At 33.1% G+C, this 22,895-nt stretch overlaps 2 protein-coding genes across 4 annotated transcripts; one reads left to right on the top strand and one right to left on the bottom strand.

The window, feature by feature from the left end:
- On the bottom strand, window positions 1–15,198 carry Trxr1 (Thioredoxin reductase 1). 3 transcript variants are annotated; one of them, XM_085957979.1, is made up of 8 exons: window positions 14,635–14,765; window positions 11,976–12,196; window positions 8,609–8,969; window positions 6,887–7,115; window positions 5,611–5,949; window positions 1,848–2,039; window positions 736–1,495; window positions 1–259 (listed from the first exon to the last, which is right to left on the bottom strand). In XM_085957979.1, the coding sequence occupies exons 1-7, from the start codon at window positions 14,747–14,749 to the stop codon at window positions 1,366–1,368; spliced, it is 1,587 nt and encodes a 528-aa protein (XP_085814105.1). In that variant the 5' UTR covers window positions 14,750–14,765; the 3' UTR covers window positions 1–259; window positions 736–1,365. The 3 variants fall into 3 exon arrangements, with proteins under 3 accessions (XP_085814105.1, XP_085814106.1, XP_085814104.1); XM_085957980.1 differs by lacking the exon at window positions 14,635–14,765 and adding an exon at window positions 15,048–15,198 and having other exon boundaries at window positions 15–259; XM_085957978.1 differs by lacking the exon at window positions 14,635–14,765 and adding an exon at window positions 14,116–14,307 and having other exon boundaries at window positions 15–259.
- Window positions 14,767–22,745, top strand: sni (SDR family oxidoreductase sniffer). Its single transcript, XM_085957998.1, has 5 exons — window positions 14,767–14,988; window positions 16,723–16,774; window positions 18,411–18,601; window positions 21,639–21,788; window positions 21,885–22,745. Exons 1-5 carry the CDS (start codon window positions 14,863–14,865, stop codon window positions 22,107–22,109), a joined length of 744 nt encoding a protein of 247 aa, XP_085814124.1. The 5' UTR covers window positions 14,767–14,862; the 3' UTR covers window positions 22,110–22,745.
- Window positions 22,746–22,895: the final 150 nt, after the last annotated feature.

The following is a 22,895-nucleotide window of genomic DNA, read 5'->3' as shown; positions in this document are numbered from 1 at the left end:
AAACTACAAGTTTTTGTGCATTGTTTATTTGATAAAAAAATTATACAAACAGGTTTCTTAATAAATACAAAACGGTTACTTTAATTCACTAATGGAATAGGAAATAACAAAAAGGAATTTTTAATGATAAAAAATTATTGCCGAGTCAGCATTTATCTATAACATTGGAGGACAATTACATAATTCAAATATCATGGTTGATTCAAATAAATAACACAGTTATTGCATTAAAGACATCCATATCAGAATTTGACTCAATCTAAGGCCATCCTCCCACGGCGCAACTGAAATCTGATGGAACTGGTTTATGAAGGAACTCATAAACTGACCAATGTGATGCTTCGCACACGGCGCTACTGAAACCCAGTTGAAATAATAATTACATAACCTCAAACTGTCAAACTCAACTATCAACCGTGTTGTACAAAAACTGACAACACGCGCGCTGCAGCGTTTACATAAGGTTATTTTGATTTTCCAATTAACATTTAACCAATTTTGGTAAGAAAATATGATTTTTCACCGAAATCTAATGATGTTGGTACCACTGTTTTACGGTGACTGGAAACTTCAGAGACCGCGCGACTAGCATGTCGCATCTCTTCGCGACCGTTTTGAAGCTGAGAGATTCCAGTCTCGCCGTCAGCGAGCCGCCATTGAAATACATTAGCTAGATACTGGCTGGAATTTTAGTTTCAGTTCCGACGGACATAAGTTGCGCCGTGGGAGGATGGCCTAATTGTTGAATTTGTCGAGGAGTTACATGCAATCAGATAATCAAAAAAATTTAAATACTGACATTAATATCAAAATAGCAAATTTTCCGACATGAAGAACAACATTAATATTCATTATTTAGCATATTAATAAAATGTAAGTTTTTGTTTTTACAGTAAGTGTCTCTTATGATTAATCTGTAACACAAATAAAATATCTCCATACATATCATTATTACATAAAAAAATAGAATACCTGTATTCCTCACAAAATATTATTTAAAAGAATAATATTACATATTTTTAACTACATTATTTTAAAGCTCTCACAGGATTATTAGTCCGCAAGTATTGGTTTAAGTATTTTTTTGCAAACATTCTTATTTTGCTTCAAGGGAAACATTCATTAAAATGTCATCTTTCGCAGATTTAATATCACATTAAAAAAACATAACATTACTAACTTAAATTGTCTAACAAATACTTCAACAATTTGTTCCTAAATGTATGAGTGCGATGAGTTAATGTTGAAAACTATTTTAAAGGAAATAAAAAAAGTGAAATGAATTTTAATCATAATAGAAAGTTTTCATCGAGTCATCGGTGACAAAAATGAGGGCAAGACGTTAATTGTTGTGAATGTAGTTATTTAACTGCAGCACGAAGCGGGATTGGGGTCCTTTCCCGATCTCTTGGTGATGTTGAGACGAGTGAATTCTTCAGCCACAGTAGGATGTATTCCAACCGTATTTATTAATATTTCCATGGTAACATCGCACCTGTAAATTAAGAGATTTATGGTAGGTATACATAAGTAAGAATAGAATCACATCTTTACTTTATTAAATGATGTGTACTTTGCAGAATAAATAAGTATTATAATTATATATTATAATATACTTTTGCGAAAGACAGAAAATTAAAAAATGTATACATTATTAAAATGTATAATAAATTATCTTAATTCTTTCCAGTCCATAAAAGTTTTTACGTTGAGTGTAACTAGACATAGGATCGGAAAGGGTTAAACGATTAAAGCCACAATAAAATGAGATCAGCATCATACATAATATACGAATCGACAGATCTGAATAGTTAAATCACGAGGCATTGAAATAAACCATAGCATACTTGATAGCGACTGCGAGGCCTTGAATGATTTCACCGGCGTGGGGTCCGACAAAATGAAACCCGACAATCTTTTGCGATCCTTCTTTGAGAGCGATCGCTTTCAGGTAACAATGTTTGATGGAGCGTTGCGGCACAAAGAACTCAGTGGGTTTGTAAAAACCATGGTAAATTTCAAGGTTATCGGCACCATAGCTGAAAAATAAATGTCAAATGTGAGCGCCAACAGTTTCAAAGACAATTATTGCAGAGAAGAAAAATGTGGAATATATTTTCAATTATAAGTTGCATCGATAATTTTCATAAAGAAAGTATCAATTAAACTGATAGTACATTGATAGTAGACACATTGAAATACAGTAGAACCTTAATAACAATCTAGTCAATCGAAAGAGAATAAAGAGTCCACGGTTTGGCCTTTGGAATATCATCCTTGCCTTTCTGATGATCTTATGTGAAACCTGGACAATCAAGGTCTGTACATATTTTGAGGTTAGACAGTAAATAAAAAAGTAAAAAAAAAAACATAAATAAGTTGAATGAAAAAATTTTTTTTTTAACACAGCATTACAAATAAACCGACACAAAGTTTGAAGCCCCTACACAACCGAAATGATGACATAATTCATATTCATTGTCTACGACAGTGTTTTTCAACCTTCTTACTCATGCAAGTATTAATATAATATTAATTAAATAGGACGCTTCCTGTAAACTGTGACTCGATGACACTGGTTGATTGGAACATGGTATGGTTGCGTAGTAATGAAGCAATCACCGATGACACTCGAAACATGAGAGCCAAAAAGACATGTGTAGATGAGCTGTAAAGCAATGATCAGTAATCACTTAATTACTTCTAGCTAGTAGCGCATATCTACAGATCGAGTGTGTGGGTTGATAGAAGGTTTGATGTTATATGTTACTGTGCTCTTTGTAGAAAGAGTGATAGAACGTAAGAAAATTTCAAGGCACAATACAACACTGGAGACACCAGTAGCGAAGGGTGGCGGTAGGCTATGAACTCATTTAGTGCTAACACCGCGACTGGCGCGTTTGGAGTAGTTGGCCATTAGATTGTAATTAAGGTGTTATTTAAATGTGGTAATTAAAAGGTCAGCAGTGATTGTGTAACTATTGTGTAAATAAAATATAAATAGTGCACACCAAAATTTGTAAGTCATACATATTTGTTTTTATTGAACTTTGACTACAATTTACAGCTGATGGTATTGGTTAGTTTTTAAAAATCCATTAAACCCTGCCTAAACCAAACCATAATAGTTTTGGTATATTTTGGACGATACAACAAAATTATGCGCACTTTTTCATTCATACTTATTTGTTTTCTTTGGATTAAGAATACATATTATTACACATATCGCACCGTGAGTGTAAAACCAAGGCATCTGCAAAGGGCATATTTTGGATATATTAGGTTTGAAGTCTTCGTTTTGTTAGGAGAAATAGTTTCTAAAAAAAACCATAATATTTGGTTTATATCTACATTATATTGCATGTTTTTTCAGTTACTTCACTGTTACATTATCAAATTCACGACTTTTGCAGTTTTGCATTTAATCTCGAAATTGAAAAATTTGCAGATGCCTTGGTTTTACACCCACGGTGCGATATTGTTGGTTCATTTTTTTTTTAATTCATTAAGCCCTGCCTAAAACAAACTATAATAGATAAAAAAGATTATTCTACCTATAAAATATTCAAAGTTATGTATGATTTCATTGCATAATTTTAGGTATTTTATTGATAGACAAGTATTTTTTGACTATTATCTATTATTTTATTTATTTAAAAAAGACACATTGAGCACATAACAAATTATTAATTCAAGACGTTCACAACATGACAATTAGAATAAAAAGTACAAATAGTAAATCAAGTAGAGAAAAAACAAGTTAGAGAAAAAAACAAAGCAATAAATAAATTCGAAGTATTAAGAGGAAGAGAAGAGAAGAGTAAGAATAAAGAGTGTATTGACCAGCTGCACAGCCCTCACTATTGGTGCCTGGTGAGCCTGACATGAGGAAACAGCTTTCACCCAAAATAGGTCCACGCATAATAAACCACGTATGTAATTTACGGGTGCATAAAATTTTAATCTACCAGAATATCGGGATTTAATTGCAGGGTTTAATTCAATTTAAAAAAACTAACCAACACCATCTGTAAATTGTAGTCTTATTTCAATGAAAGCAAATACGTATGACTGACAAAGTTTAGTGTGCACTATTTATGTTGGATCTTAACAGCCTACCTCCGCCCTTCGCCACTGGGAGACACACTGGTTGAAACACGTTAAGCAATTGTTTGTTGGATCAAATAAAAACAATTATTTCATTACATTCAATTCTATTTCAACATTTTAACTTGGCCATCATCATCTGGAATATGATAAGATACTATCTAGTAGAATCAGTTAGGCAGCTCGGCGAATGACCTAGCATTTTTTGCAGACTTTTCGCCTCGAATAGAAGTTAGAAAGTACTTGAGCTTTATTTTGTCAGGCTCCTGTAGATTACGGCTTCGAAATGAAGCCAGTATCGCTTTCGGTTTCTTGACTCCTTCGTCTCGTAGCTTACGCACTAAGTTTCTTTCAGCCTCGGTAAGGCCACGTTTCCTATCTGTGTGGTAATCGTGTTCATTTGCAGTCTTATATAAAGAGACTTTGCAGCTATTGGAATGGTACAGCAATTGTATTCCAGCAGGGCATTCCTGTGTTCTATAACGGCCGGCAGTACAGCGATAGATAACTTTGCATCCTTCAGAGCTGTTGTACACTGCACATTTTTTCCATTTTTTCAGTGAATAAATGTGGTCCTCTGCTTGTTTTGATGTTTCGAAGTCCATTTTTTTTAGCCAATCCCGTTTAATGGAAGGCCTTTTCTTTCTACGCTTTACACTACTGTTTACACCAGGATCACTTTCTGAACAATTAACATCAACAAATTCAAATAAATCGATCATTATAACAATATGAAAATAGTGAGTTGTCAAAACAGACATTTGCAATAAACCAGTGTTGCCAGTGATAAATGTTCAAAAATGCAAGGGTTAATCGATCCGTGTTGCAATAGAAATAAAATATTGTCTATTGCCCAATTTAATTCGCAATAAAGGTTTTTATTTTCTTTTTTATTCTTTTTTCTATTTTATTTTCTTCAACATTATTTATGAAGCATTTAAAAGCTTGCATAATTTTATTTATGAATCTAATTTCTCATTAGATGTCTATAAAAACTACAATCTCTAAATTACCAATAATTGTGGAGTTATCATTTTTTGTCAAAAATCTGCTAAAATAATGAGAATAAACTGGTTAATATGAAAAAAATTCAATATCCCGGCTGATAATAAAAATCCTATTCTGAAACTGTCTTCAACCTAGGTATCATGACACCTACAAAAATTTGACCCTGTAATTTTAAGTTTGTGTGAAAACAGTGACGGACATGAACAAATAAATCATATTCAACCCGTGTGCATTGTATAATATATTTTGATGTAATACATATATAGAAAATTTCTAATAGACATACTAATTATTTTTTAAATAATAAGAATATACTTTAAATTGGCAATGGCTTAATTTCACCCCATATCTAAAACCACAATTTAAATATTTACTCATATCATATTTGAAATAATCAAATACAAAGATCAATTATAAAATTAAAATTATGAGGACAGCAACAGGCAGCAATCAATAATTGTTGAAATAATACACTTTGCCAAAAATCATACTTACAGAGCAGTGGCACTTTCTTCGCTTAATCCAACACAGCCGTACTCGAGAGGAGAAAACACAGTAGTGGCGACGTTTGCATAGTCCATCTGCTGAGTGGAACCTCCGAAGAGACGACGAGCCAGCAGTCTGCCAGCATGAATGGCCACAGGAGTGAGCTCAGGCCGTCCGGCCAGGACATCGCCCACCGCGTAAATATTAGGAATGTTGGTCTGCTCTTGGGGTGCGTCAATTTTTCCAGAGCCGGGAACCGCTACAATGCCCGCAGCATCCAAGTTAAGGTCTTTGGTGAGGGCATATCTTCCTGTTGCGATCAATACCGTGTCGAATTCATCTTGATGACTGTAACAAAAAGCATGTGGTGAAGGCTCTGACCTTGTTAAAAATATAATGGACTTTTATCAGCGATTATACATGGCATGTTGGTTAACCACAATAATACCTAATAGAATCTTTATAATTATTATGAACAGCAATTATTCATGTGATATCTACATAGTGCGTGGCCTGATTAGGAGCTATCGGTCCAATCACTGTACGACCAGGCATAAATCATAAACACGTTGCAATATATTTATATTTTTCTGTAACCCATTGATCACCATAACCGCTGACCTGCACTGGGTTACTTCGAGGGCGTTGCAAGGGTTGCCGGTAATCGGCAAGGAAAACTTACCTTTGAATTGTTATTCAGCGGCCGGAGTAGAGCCAAAGTAGCTAAACATAATGCACAGTGACCTCGCTAATAAGATGATGCTGTATGACTAATTATTGTTAAAAGTGTGACTGATTGACTAATCTGAAATCAAAACGAACACGGTCAACCTCACACGAGATACAGGTTACCGGCGAGATGACTGGGCGTCACAACAAAAAAACCAATAATTGCGTAAAAAATGCATCAAAATCAAAATAAACGTATCCTTCAATCATTTTCATCATTTTATATAAAACTTGTTGGTCTATAGATTAATAAAAAAATTCAAAAGAAACACTCAGTATATTAGGTAATTACTGTATCATAAGTAAATTAACCGTTTTACACAAGTATCAATTCAGTGGCATGGCATACCAGACACAAAATTTGGTTAACACAGACCAGACAAATATGATTGCATGTTCACAATTAGACAATTGTATGAAAATAAGCTGCTGATAGCAGTATTGATCTCATTTTACAAGCAGTGCGGTGTATCTATAAAATTTACTAGAGCTATTTTATGTGAGAAAATTGCTTCTAACTAAAATGGCATCGGTCACATCAAATCATATAACTCACTCTGTATTCAATTCGGTATTGGTCCACGTGACTAGGAATCTTCCAGAATCATTCTTTTCAACTTTCTTGGGTATGCATTTAAAGTGAAATTTGACTCCGTTATCTTCCATTTCGCTAGTGATGGTCTCAGCCATTTGCTGATCGAATCCTCTCAGGACCACGGAGCGGACGAGAACTGTCGCATCATATCCCAAACCCTTCAGGAAGCCGGCGCACTCCAGACCGATATCTAATACAACAGTCAAGAAATCTATCCACCGCAAGACTTGTTTATAATATTTAGTACATGAATAAGCCGATAAATTTCATATTTTTTACAGATTATGATATAATCAGATGAATAGTATCCCCTAGGTAACAAAATATTTATAGGATGTTACAATGAAAAGCCAGACCATTATAACAGTCATGGACAACTTTTTTATCAGTGGGAAGTGAAGGAAATATAACTACACTAGAGCATAATAATATCAATGAAATCTGTTGCAGCCCAATAAATTGACAAATTTATAATGAACAGACGAAAGCATTTTACCACGTTTCACAAAACACTTAGACTAAGGCCACGTACGCAGGTGCCTTGCTTGGTGGCTACGTGCCAGGTGACATATCCTAGCGAACGGACGCACACTATACTATCGCAATGGCCACACTACACGCTTCGCACCTCGTTACGTGATTATTAGTCACCTAGTGAGTCTCCCGACGAACAAACGTATTGGTTAATTTTATTGTGTCACCTAGTGATTTTGCAAGATGGCGGATGTTTCTTCAGTATGACAAATGTCAAACACCGTATATTTTGAGGTTATGAATAATCACGCATACGATGAATTGACATTATGCACCCAACAAGTTCGAATTTGAGACTTTCGAAATTTTAAGCTTCTCTGTAAGAAGTAGCTTTCTGGTTAGTTTTGAGAGTGACATATCGTTGTTGACTTGGGCGCTCCTAAATTTCAAATGAATTTGTACCTAAGCATATAGCGTGCAATGTGGCAGTAGTGTTTTTAGTAGACAAGCATAGCACCTAGCTCAGCACTAGCGAAGCACCTACCTAAGTGACCGAAGCCTTAGCCTATGTAATTATTATTGTATGCTAAGATTTATTTTTATGAATTTTTCATTGTCATTTAATCAGTGAACCGCAATAAATGATATGGGATGGCGAATTGCTGGTTGTGCATCAGTCATTTAAATCATTATTCATTTCATAAAAAAAAACTATGCCCGCTTACATTTTATCATAATGCCACATGTGATGTTTTGATAATGGCATTTATATAAAAATTAGCATACAAATATCAACGCCAACAATCGACTACATAGTAATGCAAACTAATCCGTAAAGAAGATTAATATTAAATTTAAACCGGTCTATCAATACTTCACTATCAATTGCATATTGATAAAAACCATATCTATTTATTTATCTGAATTACAAGTCATCAACTATCTCATTACAAGCCATAGCCATTAGTTATCTACATATTATAAGGTATCAATAAAAAATCAAATTAATATTTATCACATTGTTACTATTACAACACTATTCCACTATTATTTATGACGCGGTTAAAACTCATTGTCATGATAAAATCAGTGAGTTCTTGAGCAACATACTTTAGCGAATCCTAAGTACATTCCACTAAGTCGAAAAGAATAATAATTATAAATAATTAATTATTTGAATTATTTCTCAATTATTCGAATAAAGGATACATCCTGCTCCTATGACGAGGGTCTTTCCCGGCGGTCGCTCCAAACTGAAAATGTCATCACTTGAAATGGCATACTCCAAAACCCCAGGCACATCCGGATAGTGTGGCCGTCCGCCGACTGCAATAACAATATTGCTCGCCGTCAATTCCTTTTCCGTTCCATTTTTCATCACGGCCACGACGGTATTGGCATCTTTGAAGCGGCCCAGTCCGTTCACATATTCGACCTTTTTATCTCTAAGTTCTACGCGGGTCACCCAGTTGACGGATTTGATGTGGTTCTGAACCGATTCTGTCAGCACACTCCAATCGTTCTTTATCGTTTCGGGATCGGTAAATTTCCATCCGTAAGCTTGCGCATCCTAAAATTAAAGATATTTAAGTTACGTACACATTAATTTAAATATCATATTCATGAAACTCTAATGGCTTTGAGACAAAATTTTTGTTTAGTGTCCCAACTTCATCCCTATCACTCTTCATATCCCTCTCCCTTATTTAAATTGTATGTAATAAAAATAAAACTTCATTAAGACATTAACATAGTATACAAGGGATGAAATAAATCTGTTTCTGAGAATACTTTAGATATTTTATAATAGTTTAGACATTTAACTTCAGTTATCTTTGGATCGTACCGAAAACCATTACTTATTTTTATTAACCCTCTCTTAATTCTAGTCATGCATCTACTCACAGACGTTAATTTTATTAACATTTATTTACAGTATGAAAAATGATAATTATTTTTATGAACCATGAAATATTTTAATTCTGCACCTATGACAGAACTTGACCTTTGATATTACTTTATAACCAATCTGCACTTAAATATAAGGAACGCAACACAAACGAAATAATTGCTTATACATATCCACAAATCGATTGGAAGATAATAACGTCGAACCTTGTAGTCCATTGCGTAAGGTCTTATATATTAATATTTATGTGATTTTCTCAGTCCGAGTATTTGTGATTGTTTCACTTCTATTACTAACTAGGTATACTACTGTCATTGGGCATCATGGCCTGTTGTGGTGTTAAAAAGAATATAATATTATGTATACTTACATGTATTATTGCAAAATACTGGGACTACTTGCAAATTAAAAAATTACTACGCATCACCCAATACGCTTACATGCTTATTTTCAAACCGAATCAAAATTTTCCGATGTTTGATTGTAGTTATAAATGCAAAAATAAAGCATTCCAGTGAATATTTGTCTTAGCAAAAAATAACAATAAATAACAGCGATTGCTTTAAATTTAGTTCATTGAAAATTATTATGAGTTAATATTGTGATAACACTCATTAGAAAAACAATATTGCGATACGTGAAAAAAACTATCATGAGCATCTATCTATTCAGTTGATTTTCAGATAAAAGACTCAATAATAATAGAAACAATTAATATAAATATTAATAAATAATGTAATAATGCAATAGTCAACAAACAACTCTTCACAATTAAGATAGTGATCTTAAAAAATATACTAGATATGAATTATTGTAACACATGAACAAACTACTTACGAGACCAAAGAAATCGGATCAACTACTAGTAACTGAGAGGGAGTAATATCAATTTGTGTGCATTACAACATATGATAGCAATTCCACAACTCCAGCAAACTGCATTCAAGCTATTTACTGCAAATTTGCATGCATAAATCTAATTTGAATCTGTCGAATAGTGACGTCACGTCGCTGACGTAATACGCGTCATGCCGTGGCCAATTTTACCAACTTTTAAATTTAAATTTCCCGATAATTAATTTAAAATTTTGAAATTGTGAATAGGTGTAAAAATGTGCAAACGGTACCTTATAAATTTAATAATTATAAATGAATAATTATCATGAACTTTAAATAATTTATTTGTATTAATATTAGTAAAATCATATTTATTTTATACTTCTTAATGCACAAAATGATAAAGTATACCCAGTAAATATTTCCATAATATGGCAATACAGTTTCGCGGACTCATTGACAATATTACATACATCTCCATCGATCCACGATCTGTATACATTTTGACAAGCATTTAGCATCATTTAGCATCATCATGAATCCGATTATAACACAACAGCACGTTTCAAGTCTCCTACTAAACACTTGCTGTGATGAACTCATTTAAGACTTATATTAAAGTGACACTGACAACTCGCGCAGATCGCCGCCATTTTAAGTTTGGTGCGCATTCCTGTACGCATCTTCGTGACGTATGCATTTTTTATAGTTTTCTTATTTGGCCGATAAACCGCTTACTGCGTTGAATGCGGTTCAAAAGTGTATGAATACGGCAGTTAGAATGGTTAAATCTATAAATATAAAAAAATTAAAGCCCTCTCCCTTAGAACCAATGCTTGTAAATAGAAAAGAAAATGGACTCCCTCAGTTGACAGCTTGCTTTGATTAATTCTTTTCTTTTACACGGTTGTTCTTCTAAATAATGATGGTTCATTGTAAAACTGAGAAAAAAAATTATCTCGGTGTGGCCCCTACAAAACACTGTTTGTCGCTACAAATTACAAATAATATTGATTGTCCACCAAGATTCAAATAACAGGTATAAATATAATACATATTTTTGAAGGGTAACTCTACAAGCAAAAATGTCCCCACACGCCACTCCACTGCTTGGCATCATCCCTTTTTTAGCTTTATAGAGCCTGTACACGTAAATGGATTTACTGGCACCAATAGTGTGTAAATTAAACTATCGCGATGACAACCGTTTACACGTAATAGTGCCGACTGTCTCGCCAATCTCATTCTTCAAGCGTAAGCGAGACGCGTTGTTGTCATTATATGGTGCTATTTAGGTTGTGAAAATTATTAAAAGTCAAAATGCACTGCAAGTGAAGTTTGTATTTTTTCCGACAGGCTCACCACTATTGTTCCACTGCACATGCAGATACGTCATGCAAGTTTCAACTGTCGCATCAAAATTCAGAAGCTGCTGAACTTTTTTGTTTCATGCGTGTAAACTTGCAACTTGCACGATAATATGTGTTTACACATGCATTTTCTTGCAATGGCGGCGATAATAAGTACTGTCTGCAGTAAATCCATACACGTGTAAATGGGGTTTTACTTTCACAGATCTTTCTAAGAAACCATCCTATATTATACTTCTTTAATTTCCTGTCATAATAATAAGCAACATATTAACGACTTATGTTTCTGCTTTACCAAAAGTACACATGAAGATCATACGATCTTTAATACAAGTCGAATCGAGGGAACGAGATGATAAATATAGTGATAAGATACAATGCAATAGTAAATATACAAAAAGATGAAGTAATAAAATATAAAATGAATGGTAAATGTAATGAATGAAATATATTTACTAACATGAATGGCTTCACCCAGCAAAGCAGCTTGATGCATAAGTTTCTTGGGAATGCATCCCACATTGACACAGGTGCCTCCCAGGCCCCATTTTGTGCCTTGGGGGGACGGGGTGACGTAATCGAGTACGGCAACCTTAGCACCGTGCCCCACGGCTTCTTTTGCGCAGGCTAGGCCTCCCGAACCCCCGCCTATCACCACTAAGTCATAGTCGAATTGAGACGCTGTAAACAATTAATCAAAAATCCATATTGAACAGAAAGTAATATAATGAATCAGATTGAAACAAGAGTATTGTGAAAATGACATGTTTCTCGAAACAATATCACCCTCTTCCATTTCCAGCATTTCATTGATGCCCGGTTTTTATCAATCTCCAATAAGTGATAACTGATATTTTTAGTAGACAGTAAATTAATAATTTTACACACTGTATAAATCAATTATTACAATTTTATTTTTCTGAATATACTTATACGATGACAAATTGTTTATCATTATGTAGTTTTGATAATGGTATAAGTATCGAAATAGTTAGCCACTTAACTTTCACCATATTGTGGTATTATAACCGAGGGCCAAATGTAAAAATGCTGACAGTTAAATAAAAGAATAAAAAACATTGCAATGTCACTGTTGGCAATCGAAAATTGGTACAATTTTTAAGTAATGATAATAGTAATATGACATTGAATTTTAACAATAATATAATGTGCCCGAAAATAAATTTACTGTTATAAAATATACCTACCTATTTAATATAATTTTAAATTAACGATATATTATCCAAAAATATTGATGACATTAATTACTGGTGTAATAAAAAATTCTGCTTCATTAATAACGCCCTTACATGGCGACATCAGCAATCAACAAATTACATATTACCGGCTACTACTTTGAAACAGTTTTGTGAGCATGACTGAATACAAAATATAAAGAATAATCGGGACACAAATTAACCACGCATGTCAAGGAGAAAAATATCAGACGCAGTTGTCTAATGTGATAACCGAACAATTGAACTTTGACCTAACAATGTAATCATGATTTGGGAATATTTTTTAAAAAGTGAAAATAAACCAACATTATGAGCCTATAATAAATAAATGGGTAAATGTGCCGCAGCTGCCGTCATGAGATTTTATAACTATCTTTTTAGACCTAACCTAACGTAATCTAACCTACCCCAACCTAATATTACGTAATATAATCTTAGTTTGTGATAATGATGCATCAAAATGTATGAAAATTTTAAATTAACAATGGTACAGTTTGGTTATGAGGAATACAGCGGCAAACACATTTTGAAAATAGCCGATATAGTAGATTATTTGTTAGGTTAACCTAACCTAACCAAACCTAACCTAACCCAACCTAAACTAACAAATAATCCAGTATATCGGGTATTTTCAAAATGTGTTTTCCGCTGTATTCCTCATAACCGAACTGTACCTTAACAATTATTGGATCGAAAAGCCTATGTGCCGACAGAAAAAGGTATTTTTATAGTTGTCTACATGGAATAAACTATTTTCGTAAAAAAAAATCATAAAAGCTCATGACGGCATCTGCAGCACAATTACCAATAAATGAAATAAGTACTATAATATACAATAAATAATATGTTCATGAAGATGTTGAATTAATATGTTCATGCAGTTCCCCAGCGATAAGCAGAATAAATTTGTAGTAAGTAAGTAAGTAAGTAAGTAGGTACTCACTCAACCTATAGGAAACAGTTTGAATGTATTCAAATAATATTATCATAATATTGCAATCAAATTAAAATAATACCTATATTAAAAATTCAACAACTGAAAAGAAGTTTTAAGAAGTATTGTTCAATTGTCGCTAGATTAATACAAGATATTCTTAAACAACAATCGAGTATGCACGTCTTTAATACACAATCTATTCTTTTAATCAATATACAATGCAATTAATTTAAGATAAATATAATTAATATAAAACAATAAACCAAACTGATGATTAATATGACGGTCAATTTGAAAAATAGAAAAGTGGTGATGATATACCTATTATATAAAAGCGATATAATATTAGTTAGTAAAAAAAAATGCCCACCGAAAATGGAATGTTAGAATGTTATGAAACAATAATATTGTTGATAACTTCTTACGTAGATCCTGCGCACAAATATAATAATAATAGCCACAGCTGAAAGAAATTATTATAACCAGTATATTTAAATACAATAAATTAACCACTGGAACTGACATTATTGAACCAAAGCCTGTAGTAAATAGCAGATAAAAAATCATACAAAAACAATAAATGTAGAGAATCTGTATGACATGAAGTTCCAGTGAAACGATTGACATATAGGTTTACAAATAATTTACATACATACATTAATTATTAGAAGAATTACATGTTTGTTCACTGAAATGATGTCTCACCTATCTTATAAGGAAAATACATACAAAAAATGGGTTTTTATAAGTTACAGCAATTCCTGACCTTGTAATTCAGATTAGAGCGCGACTTTACGCCGGACTAGACGTGAATTAATGATTATTGTCACAAAAAATATCATTCTTCGTATACTTTCTACAAATCTACGAGTTGTGTACATTTCAAGGTTAGAATGGTTATGTCGATTTGTTGCGGTTGCGTCACATTTAATACATAAACTTACCTTTACTTAAATTTCTAATGCATTTTGATACTATAATATGGGAATTGTTGACTTTGATTCCATGTTTTGGCGAAAATATTGACGCGCACCGAAAGATTACTCCCACAAGTGACATTCTTACAAAGTGACATAGACAATAATTTAAGAACTGCTGCTCGAATCTCAGCTGTCGTCATTTCGTTGTGCTGTTTTAGCGACAATTAAAAGGAAAATATACGCGACATTATTATGAAATCAATTCTGATAACCGGTTCAAATCGAGGCCTGGGATTAGGAATGGTAAAATATATACTTAATTCCCGAAATCCACCTTCAAATATAATTGCAACATGCCGCAAGCCGGAAGAAGCAAAGGTAAGCAAAAAGTAATTTGTTAAAATATTACAAGCTATATTATTTTAATATTTACATACCGATTGGAGCCATTGTGTTACTTGTTAATAAACAAGCTACAAGATATACTTATGCCGGAATACAATTGTCAATGAAGTTATACTTCTCGTCAGAATTTCTGACTCTCGACACGCCAATTTGACAATCTACCGAACTCGAACTCGCTCAACTGACGGCAAACTTCTGGATGATTCATTTATATCAAACAGCGCCATCTTCAAATAATGATAAATAGGTAATGAAAAATAATCAGATTCAACTTTTTTGCGCGAGATTAAACTATTTCTTCTACATTCTAGAACACTATTATTATTTAAATATGCATGATTGATTAATTTGATCCAATACATTTTCATTTTTAAATATACCATAGATAATAGCCATATTATTTAATTGTTTGCTTTGATGCAATTTATTGTTTTATAATGCTATAAATACCTAGTATGTATGTTGTAATTCTATTTTATTACAATCCATTACAATATGGGATGTAATTAAAATTAATGGTACTGTTCGGTTATACCGGAGCCAGCGGAAAACGCATTTTGAAAATAGCCGATAAACTGGATTATTTGTTAGGTTAACCTAACCAAACCTAACCTAACCTAACCCAACCTAACCGAACCTAAACTAACCCAAACTAACAAATAATCCAGTTTATCGACTATTTTCAAAATGCGTTTTCCGCTGGCTCCGGTATAACCGAACAGTACCAAATTAATTTTATATACCTAGAAAAACCTAGTGAAATGGATTTTTACCAACTATATAGTAATTACTATCCCAAATAATTGGACTATTGATTGAAGGGCATAGCACTAAAATAAAGGACGATCACTATAGCGATAGGTAAGGGAAGAGTTAACAATTTTTTTATCGCCTGAGGAAAACAGCCACCGGAGCATATACATTATATCGTCTATGTTCTGGCAGAACACACTAAAGCCGCGTTGACACGGTCCAAGTACCATCCAAGTACACTTGGATCGAGTGCCATCCAAGTGACAGCTTCATACTATTTATTCCTATCCAAGTGCACTCGTATGAGACATCTTCATACTAATCATTCCTATCCAAGCTACTTGGACTGCGTCCTACTCATCCAAGTTAACTTGGATAGGAATAAATAGTATGAAGCGGTCACTGTATGAGACATCTTCATACTAATTATTCCTATCCAAGCTACTTGGCCCGCGTCCTACGCATCCAAGTTAACTTGGATAGGAATAAATAGTATGGAGTTGTCACTTGGATGAGACATCTTCATACTAATTATTCCTATCCAAGTCTACTTGGATCGTACTTGGACCATGTCAACGTGGCTTTACTGGAGAATACTAGTTTTGAGTAATTTGACTTTGAAGTTGTTAAAATGTTTGAAATAATGGTCTATTATGTGAGTTTATTAAGTAATCGTAAAAAGGATGACTTTAAAATAATGACTGTTTATTTATTAAGAAGGTTTCCAGACGGTAAAGTTTGAAATAAGGAACATTTTGGTACTAACTCAATATGTAAGTTTTTCGAATTAGTGTCTTCTGCCAGAACAGTGACGATATTATATACCTAGTAAGTTTTTTTTTTTTTTTGAACAGCCTACAGCGTCCCTGGGAGAGGCTTGCGCTGCCTTATTGAATAATATGTTTTGAGAGGTTTTTTAATTCATTTCTAAATATATCTTTTCTTATTTGGCAGGAACTGAAAGACCTAACTAAAAGTTTTACCAATGTGAAAATATTGAAATTAGGTAAGCTATAATCAACATTAATTTGCTAAGTATTAGCTTTTTTTACCATGTTCGAAAACAGATTTTTATGTTTACGAGAAGTGGATATTACCCAGAGGCTCAGTACTCTGGTTCCAAACACAGATTGAAAAACAACATTTGATTTCTTTGCCAGAACAGCAGAATGGCATGCTAACGCTCGGCCATCGACCTTGATAAAATTATCAAAATCTTAATTTTGAAAAAGTTTCGATATTTCCTAGGTATAACAGGGTTAGGTACAATGTAAATTGTACGTATTACATTTCACCGTATCACAGTTCGCCGTGAGTTTTCTTATCGGAACGAGATGACCATATACTCTGCGGTCTATAATTTTATTAGATTCAATATGAACATTAATTCAATTTCCATAGCCAGTTTTGCCAAAATTCATGAATTCAAGAATAACAACCTAACCTAACCTTACAAATAATCCAGTATATCAGCAATTTTCAAAATTTGTTTGCTGCTGGCTTCCTGTAAACTGACAAGAATCATGTTTTATTTAGACATGAATTTTATCTCAGTACTATACGACCCAAAGAGGTTGAACATTTTAGTGATGATACGGCGAACTGTATACATACAAATTTCCAGATATGCCAAAACAGATCATATGGACCTCTAGTGTGAAGCAGACATTGCAATTAGCAGAAATAAAATATAATGGTCCTAGGAAGGAAGAGGTTCGGAAAGAAAAATAATTCATGACTTATTGTCTTGAAAAACCGAGAAACATTTAGTACCTATTCATTTTTATCATACCTTTCTTTGTCCAATGCTGGGTGCTGCTTATAGGCTTCTTTGTGGTGCATGCCAATTGTCTCTGTCGGACACTACATGCGATATATCCATCAGTATTACACTAAAGCAGTGTTTCGCAAAGTGAATGATACGCCCTCTAGCGGTCATAGGTAGTAGTCTCGAAAGGAATTGGGACTGGTGCAAGCAGAGTCGAAGAAAAGAAAAATTGTTCAAATTTATTTCATGACGTGTTGTGTAAATTTGTAATAATTATTACTGTATTTTCTAAATAGGATTTTTATTCTAATTATGCTAAGAAAACTTTCTGTGAAACTAATGCGCATATTACTAGGGTTCATTTTAATTTCGTAATTTAAGCATCAAGAAACAAAACATCTTTCTTTAATATATTCTTTAGGTAGAAAATAACATAAATACATAATTGAACATAAATTTGACACTGCATCATTCTGTTTATTAAATATTTAGTATTAGAAAGTCGATTTCCAGGTGGGTGTTGAGTACTTATTTTTCCGAAATGGGGGCAGTGGGTGAAATATGTTTGAGAATCTCTGCACTAAAGTGTAAAAATGAGAATAAATTTAGAACCCCCTTGAAAAATAGTTTTAATAAATTTGAAAAATTTCAAAACTTGTGAGTTTCTAATGAAAACAATCACACATCTTTTAACCAATATTTGTAACTGTGTAGTTTGGCTGAAATCAGGTGTGTCCAAACCGTTAACCGCATGCTAACTAGTAATGCGATCCCAGTCCCAAAAACCCAATTTTGTCATGTTTATTAATAATTTTTAATGTTAGAGGAAAAGCCATTAGCCCTCTTACACATGAAAAAAAAAATTAATTTTCAGATTTGTCAGATGTCGAAAGTTTTACCTCGATTTTTGAACATGTGAAAGAATTGACCAAAGAAAATGGATTAAATCTGTTGATTAATAATGGAGGGGTGACTTCCAAATTTACTACTTTAAATTATGTAAAACCAAAACAGATGATCGAAAACTTTACAATCAACACCATAGCTCCAATAATGCTGACGAAGGTAAGCCAAAAGTTAGTTATGTATTATAGCAGTAGTATCAGTAGTCTTGGGGTATATGTAAATAAGTAATAGACCGTAGGATTTTGATTGATGAAATTCAACGATTACCTGAAATACATTCCTTATGTATTTTTCAATCATAGCGTACCGGATATTTTATTTGAAATTATTTCATGTAGTCTGTCTTCTATAACCTGGCGTGCGGTTTCCTCCCGCTTCAGCATTCAGCACTGCATTCCCTCTCGTTCCCTCCCATTGAAAACTTGCAACAGTCGAACGCGATGGCACAATGCTCTCTGTCCGCGAACGCCAGCTTATAGAATACAGACTCTAGTCATTCAATTTCATCATTTTAAATCGCACAGAATAACATATATCCCAGGGTTACAAAATGTTTTATGAATTTTATATTGATTCTGTGGTAGGACTTAGTCAGACACTATTATCAACCTTTCTTCGCATATTGCAAGATCATATAATAATAATATGATAAATATTGTCACCCAAGTCTTAAATGATCATTCATTGCAATTCCATATTGATCAAGTTAGCAGGAGGAAGAAATTAAAATTAGTACATGTATATTATGGATATAAAAGGTTAAATCAAATTATTTGTACCAAATATATATTAATATAGAAGATAGAGGAGTTACATGGTTTGCTTTGATTTTTTTTTTAGCTAGGAGAATATTTAAATCTTTCAATTGCGTAATAATTATCAAACCATTTAACTCTCACTCCATTTTTAAATGTTTATTGTGCTATTTTAATTTGGTAAATTATACATTCGAATGATCAAAATATGTATGATTAAACTTATTGCTTTCGGTTTTTTGGCCATGATTAGTTAAATTTTACTGTAATTTAAAAAAAATGAGTTTGACGCCAGACAACATGCCTGTGCTTTTTTTCTGGAATCATGAGTGTTCAATTAAGATTGACAAAATTACAGCTTTACAGAGAATCCAGACAGGTCAATAGACAATTGGATTTACTACAACATTGCATATTATGTAATCCATTGTTGGCCAAAAGTAGAATAATTATAAGTTATGCGTATTTGGTGACGTTATAAGATAATGTCTAACATCGCTGTAGTCATGTAGTGCACACTAGCCCCTCTCCAGAAAAGTAGTATCATCCAGAAATATTCATTTTTAAACAGGATGCACCAGTTCAAAAATCATGTAATACATGCCATGTATCATCACTGAAGAATTGTTGCCGGATTAAATAATGATAATTTAGACAAATGTATGGCGCATCATTTAAACCAGGGGGGGGCAAACTGCGGCCTGCGGGCCGCATGTGGCCCGCCGGGTATTTTTTTGCGGCCCACCATCATTAATTGTTCTTCTGATTACGAATAACTTTTTTATATTTTTTTACAAAATATTGACAATAGATTAAAATTTGAAGAATTTGTTGTTTCGTAAATGTATTTATTATCTCAGTACGTCTTCCTTGTGTCTCGTCTCACACTATGTAACCACTATTTTCTACGTTGAACATCGATTTCAATAGATATTGATAGTGTGCCGACAGAGCTACAACTTGAGATTATTGATCTGCAGTGTGACACTGATTTAAGAGAATCGCATTGTCGTGAAGAAATCTCCAAACTTTACAAAGCCCTTAATTCAGACAAATTCGACCAACTTAAAGATTATGCAAGAAAAATGTTCGTTATTTTTGGATCAACCTATATATGTGAACAAACATTTTCGATCATGAACCTCAATAAAAATTCTTTACGATCAAGTATCTCTGATGCCCATTTACAAGCAGTTTTGAAAATATCAACTACAAAATTAACATCTAAATTTAAAAAAATGTACAAGTTTCATGCTTCTCATAATTTTTTTGTAATGTTTATTTTTCGTGATAATAATGGTCTAAAAATGGTATTTTACTTGCGGCCCGCCGCTCATTTTGAATTCTTGAATTTGGCCCTCCATCCAAAAAGTTTGCCCCCCCCTGATTTAAACTGATTTACCGGAGAAGGCTGTAATAATAATTAAAATCTTAATGATTCATAAATAATATTCTTCCGAAGAGAACCCCTTGCCTTTTTTTATCCACCTACGTATCAAACCATGACTATTTGAAAGGTAGCCCAATAATTGGATGTTGCACTGTAACCCACTGAACAATGTGTGTTCCACCATAATGGTTGTTTGTGAACCTACATAGTCACTATTCTATCTACGTGAATATATCCACATCAATTTACAAATTATGTATTTTACGAAATACAATATGTCAAAGATATTTTATAGATATACAGTATACACTATTAATATTTTGTGTTTTTCCTGGTACATATCAGACTATAGTCGTTTATCAATTTACAGAATATACCTAACATACGCTTATCTTTGCTTCATCAGGGACATACGTATAATTTAATATTCTACTTTGTAACGAGAACCAGACAGCAAAGAAAAATTGATTTTAAACTTCAATTGTTAAAAGTTTTGCACTACTCTATAGGGATCGGTTATAATGGCCCTGGGTTTTACATTTCATCTTCAGATTTTATATCTACTATAACTATACCCTATGGCGGTGATTGCGAAACTATGACACGCGGGCAAAGTTAGAATTTTGTATGCAAAAGTTTGGTAGTATTTTATACTTATTGTAATAAAATCTGATTTTTTAAAATTGACTTATCTAACAGCGACTCGTTTTATCGGCATTTGTTACTAATATATATACCAAAAGTCGGCGGTAAAGAACCTACGGGACGAGTGCCATGAAGGCTTGCCGCATAGGATTCTGGGATAACCTCAACCGGGACAATGTCCAAGATGTTTAGAGGCCACTGACACGATTTTTTCAAAACAGGTAGGTTAGAACGAAACATACCACCTGGGAAAATCTGATTATTTGAAGAATAAAACTAAACTCGATTTCTATGGAATAGTGCAAAACTCTCATGAATTTGAATTTTAAATGTTTAATACGTTGGTAAAAGTCCTATTCAAAGACATTATGAGTATGTTAAATTTAATGATTATCTGTTATTACAGTCACTATTGCCATTATTAAAAATTGCTGCCGAAAGAAACTCAGATCTTCCAGTTGGCATAAATAGAGCAGCTGTTGTCAACATGAGCTCAATACTGGGATCCATAAGTTTAAATGACAAGGGAGGATTCTATCCATATCGCTGTTCCAAGGTATGAAGGTATTTATTATTAAACTCACTCATTCATAGCTGACTCGAACAACTAGAAAAGATATGGTATTCACAATTTTTTTTTAATTACTTTCAGACTGCTCTTAATGCTGCCACAAAATCAATGAGCACTGATTTGAAGAGAGACAACATTTTTACTATTGCCATTCATCCGGGATGGGTGAAGACTGATATGGGCGGGAAACAGGCACCATTGGATGTCGAAACCAGTATTGAGGGGATTTTCACCACTTTGAATAACCTGAAGCCTGAAAATTCTGGGAGTTTTTTCCAATATGATGGCGTAGAATTATCTTGGTAGACAAGTGTTGTGAACGATTCAACATATTATGAGGAGACTATTTTCAAATACTGATCAAATACTGACAAAGACCACAATTCAATTTGTGGTAATTGATATTTTCGTGTCTTCAAGTGAAGTGGTTGTTTTAATGTTGCAACTTTGATTAATCAGTTTTTGTATGTTATAATTACATTTTGTGTAAAATTACATATAAATTAGGGATGTATTTTTTTGTACCATATCATCGTTGAAACTAGAAAATTGTCCAACTCCAAAAATGCTACTTTACAGGAGAGACAAAAAACATGGTTTCGTATACAAATATATAGGTATGGAGTTAAATCATCCACGATTTAAAATGTACAATTTTTTTGAAATTACATCATTTGCAAGACATTCAAAGTCAATTTTCGATTAAAACGGAGTTACACATTTTTCTAGTTTCAACAACGATATGTGGATTATCAGTTTTTGGAAATAGACACCTCATATCGAGTATAATAATGCTTAAGATTAGATTAATGGTTTGACATCATAATTATATTACCCTATGTTTTGTACTGAGTTTTTGTGTCTTACTAAAGCATGTCTATCTATGATGCGAGTTTTACAGAAAGAATAGTTTAATGGAAATAAATACAAAGCTGTTTTACACACCCATCTTTTTACTTATCAATATTATCACATAACTGTAAGTATGAAAATATTTTAACATTTAGAAATCAGACGGTGGCATCACCTACCCACTCGAAGAAAAAATTAGCTAGTATTGTAAATGTTCCTACAGTGGATAGGTAATAATTA

The sequence above is a fragment of the Rhyacophila brunnea genome, unplaced genomic scaffold, assembly GCF_057557595.1.
Source record: "Rhyacophila brunnea isolate RB1 unplaced genomic scaffold, BYU_Rbru_1.0 scaffold_7, whole genome shotgun sequence".
Lineage (NCBI taxonomy): Eukaryota > Metazoa > Arthropoda > Insecta > Trichoptera > Rhyacophilidae > Rhyacophila > Rhyacophila brunnea.
Note: the sequence above shows the minus strand (reverse complement) of the source record. Positions and strands in the feature narration are given on the sequence as shown.

Excerpts from the sequence above, each read along its gene's own strand:
- Trxr1 (XM_085957978.1), bottom strand. The coding sequence starts at position 14,257 with ATGATTTTTTATCTGCTATTTACTACAGGCTTTGGTTCAATAATGTCA. Across the intron at positions 7,116-8,608 it reads CCTCGTCATAGGAGCAGGAT|ATATCGGTCTGGAGTGCGCC; the intron begins GTATCCTTTATT and ends CTGTTGTATTAG. Across the intron at positions 2,040-5,610 it reads GAAGAAAGTGCCACTGCTCT|CTATGGTGCCGATAACCTTG; the intron begins GTAAGTATGATT and ends TTTATTTTTCAG.
- sni (XM_085957998.1), top strand. The coding sequence starts at position 14,863 with ATGAAATCAATTCTGATAACCGGTTCAAATCGAGGCCTGGGATTAGGA. Across the intron at positions 16,775-18,410 it reads TGTGAAAATATTGAAATTAG|ATTTGTCAGATGTCGAAAGT; the intron begins GTAAGCTATAAT and ends ATTAATTTTCAG. Across the intron at positions 18,602-21,638 it reads CTCCAATAATGCTGACGAAG|TCACTATTGCCATTATTAAA; the intron begins GTAAGCCAAAAG and ends CTGTTATTACAG.